A 16,482-nucleotide genomic window follows, 5' to 3' on the forward strand; every position below is an offset into this window, starting at 1 on the left:
TAACATTCATGCTGATTATATTAACATCGTGTAGCCAAAATTTACTGCCCTAGATATGAAGAAAAGTTCAGGAAAGGGGTGAAGCAGTGAGGAAAAAGCCGAGGATTCAAGGTCAAGCTTTTATTCCCAGTTTGGTCGTCATCTGTTGATGACCTAAGTCCTCTCACCATGTGTTATGAACAGCCTGCATTTTAAAACAGATTTGAAACTGCTTACCTGTTCTACATAGCTTTGAAATACACTGATGAGAAGTGACATACATTCCTCTGAAACAGTTAAGTAGCTACACCAGAAAAAGGCACTGTTAGACACACGCATACCTAAAAACCTTACCTTCTCCAGGACTGACTGCTGATGGGAGATTGGTCCAGTCTATAGTCCAGTTAGGGCATGGATGAGGAGAAAATTTTGCCTCAATACCGCTTTCCTATGTGAAAGTGAACAAAAAAATAAGGCTCTGATCCTTTATCTACTGAAGTTGGTAGCAAAATTCACACCAAACTTAAAGACATCAGATCAAACTGCATCACTTTCAGCCTAGGTGAAACTTAATAGGCAGATGACTACATTATTTGGGATTCAAATTATGTATTTATCTCATTTTCACAGGAAAGCCCTGTTCATTTTGTTTAGAAGAGGCTGACAGCCTCTGTGCAAAGAAATATGGAGAGTTATGGAACACGATGGAGAGTTTTCTTTAACAAAACTCATTATGGATCTCAGATGTTCAAAGCTCAAAGGAAATAGCAGAAGAAAAAAAAAAAAAGCAGAAATGATAGAATACTTAAACCAAACATAAAAGCAACATCTTTTGTCATCTTTTTTTATACATATCTTTAAAAGAGGAAGATAATATCACAATTTAAACAAAAGCTTACTTTGATTCCTGAGAATTATTAACAGAGCCTCCAGCATCCTATGTTTGCTTGATTCCTGAACAGTCAAATATTGTTAACTGAACAAAAAAAGTAAAATCCCTTCTAAGTCAACGCATATCAGACAAAATTCATTAAACTGTTCAAGGCTGTCAAAGACAGCCTCTGCAATCCATCTACCTTGAATCAAGCTGAATATTACCATGAAATTAACTCATTAAAAAGTCTTAAATTACCATTAATTTAGTCATAGTTGGCCTTGGACCACCTATAAAATGACTGTCTTCAGGCTCCTCTTCCAATTCATCAGGAACTGAAGAGAAGTCTTGTAGCTGTTCCTCTGGAGCAGGCATCAACTCTGGAAGCTGGAGAAGCTGCATACTGCATTTGTCAGCAGCTTTCTTTACTCCAGGTACTTCTTGAACTCTTTGATACCAACTGGATATCAGAGGCAAGTTTGCCAGATTTTTTCCTTGTTTTTTGCTGTGAACCTAGAAAAATAAATGGAAAGATAACTTACTATTGTACAATTTTTCCTATAAGCCACAAACAGAAGGCATGAACTATGGAAGTGAGCTTAGTTCCATGCTAAAGCTCAACATGTTCACTCATAGCGTGCTGCTAATGAAAACGCTTAGCTAGTTAAGAACTCTGGCCTGCCACTGGAAATGCCAGCTGGCCATTTAAACATTGTCTATAATTCTCATGTGCTTTCTAGAGCGAAAGTCCTTACGTGGCCAATTTTAATCACAATTTAAGACAGTAACAGGAAAACAGCATTTAAAATAATATTCTTAATTATCTGATATTTCCTAACGAGGGAATGATTCATTTTTGTTGGTAATCACAAAATCCCGTAATTTGCAATGAATGCTGAACTTACAGCAAAGTGGCCTTCAACAGAAATTGAAATCTTGAGTGTATCCTAAAGTGTAAAATCGTAAGTCTGAATGTGATACATATATTACAAAAAAAAAAATACTCAAATCACAATTTTTAATGAAGACCATCTAATCTTAAAAAGGATGCATTCAGTGAACTAAAGTAATTTCTGTTCACATTCCCAAATGTTTCAGAACAGTGAAGATCATCCTCTTCAACTTTTTAAACTTCTCATAATTCTCTTCAGTACAAGTGAAATATACAGCAAAACTGGAAATATTCTCTACACACCTACTGCCAAGAGCTGGCTTTACCAAGTTCATGTGCTATGTGCTAAGTCAACAACTTCCTACACTCCAGTATTTAAAATTTACACAGCAAACAAAAATTTATATTCAAAGACAGCAAAATGATGATATCCTATATATATAGAAACAGATCTTTAATAAAATGTACTTAATATCACTATTTAATTATTCTAAAATAATTTTGTTGAGTAATCACCCTGGAGACATCTCAGAGATGCCTCATAGCTGTGAATTTGCCATGACAGTTCTTTGTTGGTAGCACTGAAATATCAGTTTGTTCATTCTGAAGAGTGAAAAGGAAGAGGAAAGAAACTTCAAATGGTAGCAGTAGCTTTGAAATGAAAGGGCCATAGAGATGAATGTTTGGGATTCCTCTGGTCCCCACCTTCCCTCAGCTGTAATAAAAAATTCCACAAACCTACCTGTCTGTATACATGACTAAACTGAGAAAAAACAATTGAGAAATGTTATTTGTTTAGAGCTTTGCTGGATCAGAGAACCTACAACCCACACATGGATTAACTAAAACTAAAGTTACTGCTGGACATTAAGAGTATTTTAATCAACATATCAAAACAACACTATTTCAAAAATAAGGAAAAAGTTACCTTGTGCAGTGAACTTCATTCTGTAAAACTTTAGGAGTATAAAATGATTGTGCTGAAATGAAAGCTGAAATGTAGGTAAGCTTTTTTCAGGTTATCTCCATCCTTGGAGGTACTCATAACCTGATTAAACATGGTCCTGGGCAACCTGCTCTAAGTGGCCCTGCTCTGCGCAGGGGACTGGACAAGATGACCTTCAGAGGTCCCTTCTGACCTCAACTATCCTGTAATGTTGCGCATGCTTCGAAAAGAAAATTGCAAACCATGCTCACATGAAAAGTCAGAAAAGGCCAAGCAAAAATGGTATTCTTCCACACATCTGCACAGTGTGGAAATAGAAATTGGTAGAGAACACTTGACATGACACAAAATTTTAAGCAGCTTTCTTGCATGCTGTGTTTATAAAGTTCTTAGGGTAATCATCAGTAATTAGTAATACCTAAAGGAACAAAAGGAGTATGAACTGTAATTTTAATATCTAATTCAATATCACAATAGTAACACAGGCAGAAACATATTAATTCAGTTAAGGAAGAAGTCTTTCGGAAAGCAATTCTAAGAGGTACTGTCACACTTGATAACAAGTGTTCTACATTGTATATTAAAAAGTGAATAGTGGTTTCTCCCAGATGGAGAGCCGAGCTTTTGTTATTCTCCTATTAATTTTAAACAGTTACAACTAATAGGAAGGGTAACAAGGCTAACCTCAGAAAGATAACAGAAATGGAATGAGGTAATGAAAAACAACTCTTCAGCTTCATTATCTTACTTTTGGTAATTACAATTACAATCAGCTATGGGTTTCCTCACATTTATTGCATGATACTTTCCAGACATACCCATTGAAGACTTCATTATTTAAACCCTTAAAGCAAAGTGAAGTGCAACTATAACGATTTTTTAAAGACAATCCAGGAACAGAACAGTTCAGTGGAAGGGACCTTCAAGCAGAGATGAATTAATAATCATTTCTGTTAAATAATTAAAGATCTTAATCCACAGGTGAACACGTTGATCTACTTCTGGACTCCCACATTAGTACCATCATACAGAAATCCACTGAGGATAATGACCTTGGTGAAAGAAGTTATAGGGGACATTTAGCACATAATAATGTTTGTTAGTGATTGTCTTGATTTTAGAGACTTTTTTTTTTTTTTTTTTTTTTTACCTCAGAGAGACCAACAGCATCTTCTCCAGGAATTCCATTTGTTTTTTAACACCATAAGGCAAATGTGGCAAAACAACTTGTATCAAAATGCAAATACTAAATTCATTCAGAGCTCTTCTTGGCAACAGACGCCGTGTTTTGCTATCAGTCTTGTACAGTACCTGCAGGAACAGTGGTCGTAGGCAACTTCATTGCATCCTTTTATTATCATATGAAATAGAGTTGTCATTTCCTTAATTCTTTTCTGTGTTTACATCCTCATAAACCCAACTACACAGATTGTGCTGAGCAAGACCCTCACGCAGTTTTGCAGCACTGTAAAATTGGCTCCAAAGCTGAACTCAAGTCACTTGCAGTTCTAAGCTTCTTTCCAGAGATGAGAAAAGGCTGGGGCAGAAGGAGGTGGGGGGAACGTAATCAAATCTCTTGGCTTTACCAGGCTATGCAATATGTTTTCCAAGGAATTTCTCCTTTCACTGCAGTAAACAAAGGACCTTCCACAAGCTGCAGAGACCAGTTTAGCAGCAACAATACCATGAATGACAAAACTACAAATTACTGAGGTTTGAGGTGCTGAGGCACGTCCCAAAGAAGCTGGATCCCTAGACACAACATTTCCCTTCTGAGCAGGGTCACAGCGATCAGACCTTACTTGGAGAAGAACACAGACCAAGCTTTATAAAAATAAAAATAAATAAATAATAAGCCCACAGAACTGCACAGAAGAATAAAAGGTTTGCTGATATGAAGGTATTATACTGTAGATAAAGATGAGCGCGTAGGATAGATGTGGAAAGAAGCTGGCTTGTTTTATGGGAGGGCCTGATAAAAAAAAAAGGATTAATTTGAGACAGACTAAAGCAGTGCTGTCTCCATAGGAATGTTTCGTCCCAAATGAAAGAGTCATTTCTAGGAACTAGAAGAAAACAACACCAGAGGTTAAGAATGTCAACATACTACGTAGAAAATGAGTAAATCAGAAATCATTCCATCCCGTATTTTAAAAGGAAATATGTGCAGACAAAAACTCTCTCAAAAGAGCCTCAAGAAATTATACACCAATCACATAAACAAATGAGTTTTTGGAAGTCTACCCTGGCCAATACCTGAGTGTCTCCTCAGCTCCTATATATGTAAGGAAGTCAAGAATTTACAACTCCAAAAAGCTACCATAGTCTCTGAATCTCCTATTCACTGTCTCCCCAAAAAGCATTCTATTTCAAGATAAAGTCATAAAGTTTCAAGTCAAAGCTGAAAATAATTTCAATTCAGGTAATATCAGCATAGCAAAAACACACCAATATGGCTAAGAACTCACTTTGCCTTGCCCCTCAGTATGCTAACCAAAATTACAATAGGTTCATGCTTACCTACTTCTGTTTTATGCACATTACAATTTACTTTACATGTCAAGTTTATATCTTCTCATGCAAGAATTTTCTGAACAACTTCCTGCCAAAGTATTTCAGCATAATATTTAAATAGCTAGCAATGCTTACTAAGTACCAATATGCTGGGTATTTACAGTTACTGTTGTTGATTTTGCCAGTCCCTGACTTTTCTTTGTACAAAAACAAAGACAGGCTGTTTTGGTTTAAGCTCACATTGCAAATGCTGCAATAGATTTTAAATGGACACATCGTACAATTCTTACAAAAATACATATACACTACTTAAAGTTTGCAGAAGCAGTTGTCTTACCAAGAACTGATGGATGCATGGCAGAAGCACTATATCTGCCAAGGTAAAATAAAGCCCCTCTGCAAAAATGTGGTCCAAAGGCGGAAGGTCAGAGGTTTTTGTTCTCCTGATGACAGGGGCCTCTCGGACCGCATTTGATGCTTCCTGGACATGCAGCTTGGAGAAAGCTACGCTCAGTTCCAAACTTGGAAGCAGATGATCGTGTACCTCCACTGTTTTTCCTTCCTCTGTCGTTTCTTTACTGAGTCCAGGCACCGCAGCCTCGGCACCTGCCTTCTGTTGTTGAAGTTTTTGCCTTCGAATTTTGTCATCGTTGTGCACTCGGACAGGTTCTCCAAGTTTTCTTTCAAGATGTAAAATGTCAGCAGGGACAGCCTGACAGTGCTCAGGAGATGCCGTCAAAAATCCTTCAACAGCCAGAGGTATGCTGATCTCACAAAGTCTGGTCCACTGGCTAACCTGTCAGATAAATTTACATGGTTAATGTCTCTACAAGAGGAGAAAACAAAATCCAAGGTACATTTTTGCCCATTTGAAACAGAAAAACTCTAGCCAAATGTGGTAACTCCAGCTTTAAATACATCCTTTGATAATCTTAGAAGCTGGGATGCTCTGTGTTACTTTTGCAATAGCAAGTTAGGAAGCTAATTTTTATATATAAAACCGGATGAACAGTTATCCAGTACAGCAGATTTTTATTCCTTATTATTGGCATAAGATTAGGGTGGCTGTGTAACTCATGAGAAGCAAAGCTCTGAGCAATTTCTAGAGGTCATCTTCAACTGCTGGTGACAGAACCAGAAGATGACACAAAACAGATTTTGAACACATCTATTTTACATAAATTCTTTATTAGCACTTTTTTTTTAGCATGCAACGTCAAGAAACTTTAGTCTAACCAAACAATACCCCGTTTTTTTTCACATTATCATTGTCCTGTTTTATGTCTTAGTATCTGTACTTAAAGGTTTTAGAACCATAAAATTTTTGTCTTATTCAGTTTACCCACTTAGCAGCAATCTGAAACATGGAACCCAAGTTTTCTAGCAGTCCCAGGAAGAGATCAGAACCAGAGGTTTGTGGAGGATGCCAAGGACAACTTCTAAATGCTAGTGCCCAATGGACTAACACAGGGATACACTCCCCCAGATCTGCTCCTCACCAACAGGGATGAACTCGGTTGGAGGCGCAGCAATCAGATGCAATCATGGACCTCAGTAATTGTGAAATAGTGGGGCTCAGCCCCCTGAGGGGAGTGAGCAAGCACGTCTAGAGAGATGAGCAGACTGCGAGGTGATAAATAGGCCGAAATGTCAACTCAAGGAGTAGCGGCTAAGGGTTCACACTCTACCTGAAGGTCAGGGATAGGTGGAGCTCTTCAAGGGCCTATGCTGAGGCTAGGCACCCACTACCAGGCTTCTACTGAGAAGACAGAAACAGGCTTTCTGTGGACCGCACCGCAGGAGAATGAGAGACAAATGTCACAGACTGAAGCAGAGAAGGTTCCAGATTGGCACAAGGAAAGTATTTTTCACCATCCTGAGCGTTAGACCTGGCTGCTAGGAAAGGCTGTGCAGCCTCCATCCTTGGAGGTTTTTGAGACTGACTGGACAATGCCCTGAACAACCTGCTCTGAATCTGGCTTTGATCCTGGTTTGAGGTGTAGGTCCCTTCCAGACTGGATAATTCGCAAGTACTATTTTATCATCTTCATTCATGGTAATTTTAGCCAGTCACACGGAATCAGCTGCACAATCTTACATCACAACATGTTTTACACAAGAATGCTACTGAACTCACAGACACAGTCAGTATAGTACATCAGTATTGTAAGTTAAACTAAATAACCATCTTTAAAAAAAAAATAAACATAATATTTGTAGTCAGAATCTTTATTTTGCTTTTCCTATTTTTCCCCAAACAAGCATAGTTCAGTTAAATCCAATTTCCCTTTATTCTTCAAGGAAACACTAAATGTTGGCAAGATTCTTGAAGTCAAAAGATGATTATTCATAAGATGTAAAATAAGCATAGGAAGGCAATAAATACAGCAGTGACTATTGTCAACAAATTTATATTTGAAGGGCTGTGACAAAGCTGGCATCCAGGGCAAAATTTTCAAAAGTGCTTTACTAGTTTAAGCTCTTAATTGCCTACATTAATGTTAATAACAAGACGTAAGTACACCTGAAAACCGTCTCAAACTTTGCAAAGTTACAATTTGATTCTTGCACTCTCCATAAGCCCAGAACTGCGACTTACTTAATTCGCAAATTCCACATTCTTCAAACAGAATTAATAATGTGCAAAGTACACCGGATCAGGTCCTTATGACATGCTTCAAGAACTTGTATTTGCTGCAAGAATAGCCACACCTATGACTCCCCATAACACCTCACATTTAGAAATCTGACCTGAGTGGATAAAGAACGTGGCATTCTGTGGAAAATTAACACTACATTAGGTATTTTTTAAATTTACTTCAAACTGGAACAGCCACACTGCATAACTCATTGAAACTACACTGACAAAAAAGAAGGAATTCATAGAATATTCATAGACTAGAATATTCATATTCAAGCAAAGGTCTCCCCCGTTTGAATCTTAAGGTTCTTTTTGTGCTGCTAAATAGTTATATCTTTAAAAAGAACTGTTCTTCACCCTTATGCCAAAATACAGACACTTCTCCAGTGAGCAAATCTCATTTACATCAACACTAAAAGTCTACTTAAGAGTATTCTGTTCTTTTTCAAAACCCCAACAACATAACTAAGAGAAAGAGACAAACTCACCTCAGCACAGGCTTTTAAGCAGGTCTTCTTAAAGCCCAGGAGTTCCAAAACATACTTTTTAGATGGATCTGCCTCGTATGTTTTCTGTATTATATGCCTTAAGACAACGGAAAGCCCAGCTCGACAGAACTTGCCGTCTTTCGCGACAACAGCAGGTAAACAGCAGCTCTGCACGACCATAGGAAGCTGGCATTTGGAGATTAAATGGACCTCGAGATAGCCAAGGAGGTTTTTTGTCACAAACTGATTGTCCACATCTTCACCAGTCGGCACTAAGAAAATTTTGAATAATTTGCAGTCACAGTAGGACAGCAAAAACAGCGAAATAGATGTATGAAGAGGAAAAATACTATCTTTGTACTCATGAGACAAACCCAAATATAAATGTTCTTCAGGGACGCTATCTTTCATCTTCCTCCTGAGCTGAAGTTCCTGAAATAGAAATCAGAACACAGTCATAAAAGAATACACAATTGAGAACAAAAAAGAGGGTTTGAAACAGTGGTCATTCCACTATCTGCTAAAACTGATTTTAACATAAGATACCACTAAAGACATCCTGCCTGAATAAATGGACTGCAGGACCTTCTTGAGAGGAAAAGGTTTCACATATACGGTGTCACTTCACATACAAATCACTGACAGGGAAATGATTTCTGATACCAAGCAAAACATACAAAAAGAAAAAAAGATCTCCTTTTGAGCTTTTTAAGTGTATAAACATTTTATAACAAGCCTTTTTTTTTTTTGAAAAATCTCCCATAACATTAACCATACATTATTGAAAAAACATATTCCTGAGCACCTACCTAAACCAGTCAGTTTTGTAAGACACACACGTCTTTCTGTAACTGTTAGAACATGTGCACACAGGCTATTTAGGCCACGGGAAATAACATTGCTTTCTATATCAAAAATCAACCTATCCTAGTGAGATATTAAGCGAAGGTCAAGAGGACATGCAGGAAGGAAAAAAAATTCAGGAATGCTATATGAGCACCTCAAATACAAGACTACTTTAAAGCAGTCAAATACAATAGTAACACAGCTGAAATTAATGTCTTGCCATTACATTAAAAACTTAAATTCAGTTTCCTTGTACTTTGTTTAAAGTTACATTTTTCTTATTAAACCATTCCATACCAGTTTAACATAAAACAATGATGCAATAATTTTTCTGCTCCACCAGCTAATGAAATTCTCCATTGACTTATACACCACAAATCATATTGAAAAGCTTTAGGCACTAGGTGGCACTCTTAAAACAACCATATAGAATAAAGCTTTATTTTTATATTTTTAATAAGAGAAAGAAATCTGAATGTTGCTAAGAAATGCCAGTATATTTTATATATGTATATAATTATGAACATATAAATACATATATAAAAAGCACAAGTGACATCAGAACAGAATCAGTCTTTCAAATAACTGTATAGATTAATAAGGTCTCTGTACAGTTACATGAATATGATGTCATTATTTATGTAGTAAAGAGTTTTTTGTTTTAAATATTCAGAATATCAGATTTTTTTCCTGTAGTTGTGCATCAAATGTATTATTTCATATCAACTATCACTGGGACAAACCAATTATTCAAAGACAGGCAGTTGAAGAATAAAATCAAGTCCACCTGACGCTAAATGAAAATCATAATAATGACTGTTACATAGAAGGATTTTTCATCTGCTCCATCACATGACTTTGTCTCAAAACAACAGTGGCTCAACATAAAAATCCTGTTGCTTGTCTTTAACTAACACACCTGCCACAAGAAGAATACAATACATAATTAAATATCTACTTTCCTAAAGGCTAGTTTACTTGGATAAACCTTACCAGCATATAAATTGAGATGGATTCAATATTGTAAGCAACTCTGTGGAGAAAATGGTATAGTGAAATAACTGTTGAGGAGATTAGAGAAGAGCTAGTCTTACTTGCTAAATCCATAGTTACAAGCATTTAAATTCATACCCCTGACTGTAAAAACTTCTTTCATTATTAAATGGTACCCTTGACATGCATTTGGGTTATTTTTATTTTCCGTGGGAACTCACAAAGTATACAAACCCCTTTTTTTCCTGGCCACTCTAGCCACTCAAACATACACATTCACCTTACAAATCACCTCTCCTATTTTATTTTATTATTTCTGGTTGACCTTACTGCACAGTATCCTTCTATAAACTCTTACATAAGTTTTTTTGCTGTATAGAATTGCTAAATACTTTGGTAAATTCTGATGATGTTTCTAGTTCCAAAGCAGTATTCTGTTATTTCCTTCTGTTCTTATAGAACTGGTATTTCAAATCCAGCCCTAAGGACTTCATAAGTAAACCATTAGTGTATCGTAAACTGAGGCCCTTGCTCATTTACCTCCAGAGCAGTAGCTCTGAAGCACTGTTCCCCCACAAAATGATAGAAAGGTTTGGGTTGGAAAGGACCTTAAAGACCATCCCATTCCAACCCCCCTGCCATGGGCAGGGACACCTCCCACGAGACCACGTTGCCCAAAGTCCCATCCAGCCTGGCCTTGAGCACCTCCGGGGATGGGGCATCCACAGCTTCTCTGGGCAACCTGTGCCAGTGCCTCACCACCCTCACAGTGAAGAATTCCTTCCTAATATCTAATCTAAATCTACCCTTTCAGGTTTAAACCATTATCCCTTCTACTATCCCTACATGTCCTCGTAAAAAGTCTTCCCACATCTTTCTTAAAAAAGGATAATATTAGACTAAAAATAAATACTTTAAAGATGCAAAACTAGAGGTACTACTAAATCAGGCTACCGATTAAAATGACAAAGATGTCCTGCTTTGAAAATTGGTGGACGAATGGGTTAATACTGTCAGAGTGAATTCTCCTCCAATCCCTTGAACAAAATTACTTCTACCCAGTAGCAGTGAGTAACAGATAGCAGCTGTCAGTCTGTCCGAGAGACAGCAACTGATTGGAAATAATGACTTGTTGGGTATTGGGCTGCTCTGTATTCAACCCTGTAAAAGCCACAGCTGACACCATCCTATTAATCCATCTGTCTCCTTGAAGTTTGAAATGTAACTTGAAATTTGACCCGTCAAATTCAACTATTCTTACCCTCAGGTATAGAACTATTATGTAGAGAAGCCACACAAACCAGATAAGCCAACTCTGGTGAATCTTGCTGAAGCAGGATAAACAGACACCATCCAGAGGTGCCCATTCCGTTCTCTTGACATCCTTGGGACAATGTCAGAGAAGGGGAATATGCACGCAGCCAATTTACCTTAATCCACAGGATTTGAATTTAGTCATCTTCCCTAGCCATTTGAGGTAAAACTCTGGATTTTGTGCTGAAGCAAAGGTATGCTCAGGAAAGGTGTGCTTTTCTGAATACCTTGAAGAGGATATCTCTGGACCAGACAGCTTGAGGGTGGTTATTAACTTCTTCAAAACTCAACAGAAGCAACTTTTTTATGAACATCCACAGTAATTTATTCCTCAGTGACAACATGGTGAACTATATCAGAGACTGAACTACTTTTCTGAACCTAAATGAACTTTTACGATGACAAAAAGAACACAGACCACAGAAACTATGATGCTCATAATCAACTTAGCAGCACTGTGCTCAAACTGTAAAAACCAGAACAGTTTGCTGAATTGACTGAGAAGAAATCATTTTGTGGAGGACAAAAAGGAACGGCCAAGACTTTTCTTCCCTCTCAGACAAAACAGTACATTTACTGCTTTGAATTTTTATATATAAAGCTTCCAGCTGGACAGGCAGTTGTTTTAACAAGTTTTCCAAAAGACAGATTCTCCTTTAACTAGGTTTTGTGCATGTGCTATAGCTGCATTTATCCAGAAAAGCAAAAAAACTTCAAATACCACTCATTCATAAAAAGCATATATTAGCTTTTTTTTTTTTAAGTAGTCATAAAAAAATCGGAGAGATTCGCATATCAAGTTTTTGTGTTGTTTTTTTTAAGCTAATTCGACTGTTTCATCTAGTTTGACTCTTCTCATGTGGGAGAAGTAAGATGAAAGACAAAGATGGAAATGATGGTCAACATTATAGCTTAAGAAATAATTACTATTTTATTATTATATTTTAATAATTATTAATAATAATAACAAATTGAATAATAAAATAATAAATTAATAATAAATAATTATTATTGTAATTATATTAAGGACTAATTATAGCTTTAAGGAATCACATCAACAAAAAATGACAGTAACAATACAGCAACAATTAATCATTCAAGTTGGTAATTCAGCTACAGGCCCTGATGCTGCAAGTACTCACAGTACCTGCCCTAAGGAGCCTTTAGAATATACAGTCCTGTTTTTTTCAGATATAGTCCCAGCTTCTCACATACCACACTCCTACAACTTTTCATACCCAAGTCCCTTTTTCTTCTCAAACTGGAAGTATTAAAACACTGACATTGGTTTCCCAGAACCACACTACCTGTTCTACTGCTGAGATGGTCAGTTTACATCCGAGTTATTAGACCTATTCCGTGGAGTGGAACAGATTGTGTTTCTAATTATGGTCCACTTAGGACAATAATACTTTCCTTTTACTGCAGCTAACCTTCAAGGGATGAAATGATAAACTCTACACAGCAGGAAAACAAAAGAAGTATTGGACTTAGAGCTTCTGTTTGCATCCGCAAAACAAGATAGGGATGCGATGATTGAAATAGAGGTTGGACTGACTCAAACTCTCCATGCCTGCACCTGGAAAAGGTCTGAAGAGAGTCACTACAGTGAGAAAAGCAACAAACACTGCCTTTGGCAACTCTTCTCCTTTCTATTCTGTTTCAATACTAGGTTTCCTGAAATAGTTGGAAAGTGCATGGAAAGTTATCATCACTGATGTAATGAATACTTTGTTCTCACGCTATTATCACCAGTCAGATCCTGTCTATTCGCCAGCTTCATCATTCACAAGAGCCACATACATTTCATTCGTACTATTAAACACGGAGAGTTACTCAAATTATTTTGTCAAAGTACTGCATTTGTTTCAATCTTAGAAGATCAGCTGTCTCCAGAAATAAATGCTAAGCTTTTTCTTTTCTTCCCGTCTCCTGTGTAGTACTGAGTATACCATGAGCATTTGTCACTTATTCTACTCTCTCTTGAACTGACAGCTGGCCTCGTCAGCCTGGTCATTTTCAGTCCGCTTTCCTAGAGCTGTATCAAGAATAAAGGGCAATAGATGTCCTCCCCTTCCGTGCATCTAGTCCCTTAAACTCCTGTTTAGCTTCCTGCTTTTTCTCCAGCTGCACTACATCTCAAATTCTCCAAGCATTGCCCAACAAAGGAAACACCCATTGAGAAAGACCGTAGTAAGCCAGAATTGGATACATCATGAAAACGCTCTTACTGCAACAGGCACAGGTATGGTGGGGCAGAGAAAAGGAACTACTTATAAGTTATTTTTTGCAATTATATTAGTTAGAAGTTGTTTCTAAGTTAATTCTTAACACCTACAAGATCCCAGTGAGCAAAGGACTTTTCTTCTAGTCTTCCTTTAAAAACAGTCAAAAGCTTATGGAGATTTTGGTTTTTTAAACCAAAGGTTCGGCCTATTGCACATAAGATATTTCAGGTGGCCAAAAAATAACAATTGAGCTAATTTTGCTCATAGCTATGCGAACAGCCAAATGGCATTCTGAATAAATTAAGTCTCTATTAGATTCAGTTTCTTTGCAACCACTGAGCTCACCATGCACGGGGTAAACACAGAAGAAATGCTAACCTTTTTGGAACTTCTTAATTCACCATGAAGAATAAAATGGCCTAATTGGTGAGGAAATCTTTTGTAAATCACCTTTTGCCATTTTCTGACTTCTATACACAGGTGTCTCTACCAGCTTCAGAAAGCAGTGCTAAAAGTTCCCTTATTTTCCACAGAATGCTTAGCTGGAGATGGACAGCGTAATTTCTGGACTGTCATGCGGTCTCTGCAACCGCCAAATAACACACCTAGCTTGGTAACTTAGAAATATTTTTAATTCATCTTTAAAGTTAAAAGATTTAGACTAATTGAGAAGTTTCTCTTGCTCTTAGTTTTCTAGACATCAAAAAAAAATCACAAAAAAGATCACTCACTGATTACCTCAAACATTTATCTAGTAAATTTTCTTTTTCAGCCTCAGACATAGAGTGACCAAAGACAAGCCACCTGCTTGTTAAAGGGCTTATATCTTCTGTTATGGGGTTCAAGTGGAAGATTTCCTCTGTCTCCATTAAATATTTTCTAGAATTACTAAGATGAAAGCGGCATTTTTAAAACATTAGAACAGAGATGCTTAAGCAATCATCAAGACTGTCAGCATTCACATTAGCCAATACCAGGAACCACAATTCTGTCCTGGAAACAAGCTTTGCCACACAGGCAGCTGAACTGCAGGAAGCATTCACTACCACTACTGAAAACCTAACCGTCAAAGCCTGCCCTAGTCCATTCTCACATTCAGTTCTATAATGACGCTGCAGATGCCTACCATAAACACCTATAAATTCCAATTTATTCATATAGCTAGTTACTGTAAAAACTGCTATGTCCCATCATCACAACAGTAACTGAATGTCTCAGACTTTCCTCCCAATAGCTTTGTAAGGTGGAATTTTCACGTATTCCCATTATACAAGCAAAAAACCTGGAGGATAACCAGCTTGTAGCTCAACATCACATGGGAAATCTGTACTAGAGCAACCCTAAGAAAACAGACGTTTTTCTTAAAAGATTTTTGTTTTGTTTTGCAGTCCAGTCTTATGAATAAAATCAGGTGAAATTTTATTCCAGATGAATCTCTCACAAGATGTAAACCCAAATAAATCTGTCTGGACTCCTGTGACTTTACCTGTGCTTCCTTAAATTGTTTCTTGTGAGATTATACTCAAGGCCTTCTGCACAGTCACTTCAGAGAACTGTAGACTCCTGCACTGCCATATCCCACTCCCTCACATCTTTTATTTTAGAGAATTCCTCCTAACATCTTGTCTCTAAGCACAGACATTTATAAAAGCCTTGTTTCCTACGTTATTTTGTTTCAGAGATGTTTACCTGCACTATTTTAGCTCTGTAGAGTGTATCTTCCTTGTCAGTTTAGGTACCTTACCTTTGAAGGACTCGCTAACCCACCTGGTTGCCTGTTCCTGCTCATTTTCACACGCTGACCACCTGTACATTACATTTAATTTATGAATCCACTAGCTGCTTACTAAGACAGAAGCATCCACAGACACATGCAATAAAATAAAATGTTGTACTTACAAAACCTACAAGACATCACGCTGGTCGCTGACTGGAAAATAGTTTCCCCTGCCACTTTTCCTTCTCTGATTAGACTGTAAATTTTGTGAGAAAAGATGGATTTCTATTCTATACCAGCCTTATTTACAGCAGCCACTGTTAAAAGAGGAGAAGGGAGAAATCAGCTGAATGCAATAATGAATATCATGAGTTTTATAATGTCACTTATAGATAAGAGAAATAATAGTCTACCTTTGCATAAGAATCACCTTTAGTGTTTAAAAATAATAAATATTAAGCAAGCATACTTGTCACTAATTATACTGTCTGTTACTATTTTCTCTACCCTTTCAACATGCGCTAAATAACAGTTAAATTAGTTTCACTCAGCTTCCACATTAGCAATACAATAAAGTGCTGGCTTCAAATGACATTTCCCAGGAAAATGAAAAGTAAATAAACCCATAAACATTTCGTTGCTGAAAAAGATCTCGTTTATTTGATTACTATCACATGGTAAAACATTTTTAATAAATATGTCAAGATCTGAGAAACGTTCAGCACCACGAGTAACTTAAAAACACGTTTTTCTCCAGCAAGCGTTTAGCTTAGCACAACGCACTGGTGCCTTAAGGGAGAGGGTTAGGGAAGCAGAGCTAGATTTACAGCTCAGTCGTATGGGTTTGCTGTGTATTTAAGGCCACCATTACATCCCCAAGTGAATCCACAGAACCTCTATAAACCAGCCCCCCAGCCCACCTCAGGCGGCCGCCATTAAATGCCCTCCCCGTCCCTCTCCCCCTCCCGACCGCCACTCACCCGGCCTCGCGCCCGGCGCGTTCCCGCCCCCTCCCGCCTCCCCGCGCTGCGCGCGCAGCGGCCCCGGCGC

The 16,482-nt window shown here is 37.6% G+C and overlaps 1 protein-coding gene across 2 annotated transcripts in view; it reads right to left on the reverse strand.

Moving 5' to 3' along the window:
* GSTCD (glutathione S-transferase C-terminal domain containing) overlaps positions 1–16,462 on the reverse strand; it is a 71,621-nt gene extending 55,159 nt beyond the window's left edge. The window contains exons 1-6 of one of the 2 annotated variants that reach the window (XM_040557129.1): positions 16,413–16,462; positions 15,615–15,749; positions 8,335–8,766; positions 5,543–6,001; positions 1,112–1,366; positions 334–427 (exon numbers count right to left, since the gene is read on the reverse strand). In XM_040557129.1, coding sequence (XP_040413063.1) covers positions 334–427; positions 1,112–1,366; positions 5,543–6,001; positions 8,335–8,745 — 1,219 coding nt within the window. In that variant the 5' untranslated portion in view covers positions 8,746–8,766; positions 15,615–15,749; positions 16,413–16,462. The other variant, XM_040557130.1, reaches the window with a different exon arrangement.
* Positions 16,463–16,482: the final 20 nt, after the last annotated feature.

The sequence above is a fragment of the Cygnus olor genome, chromosome 4, assembly GCF_009769625.2.
Source record: "Cygnus olor isolate bCygOlo1 chromosome 4, bCygOlo1.pri.v2, whole genome shotgun sequence".
NCBI classification, from domain to species: Eukaryota; Metazoa; Chordata; class Aves; order Anseriformes; family Anatidae; genus Cygnus; species Cygnus olor.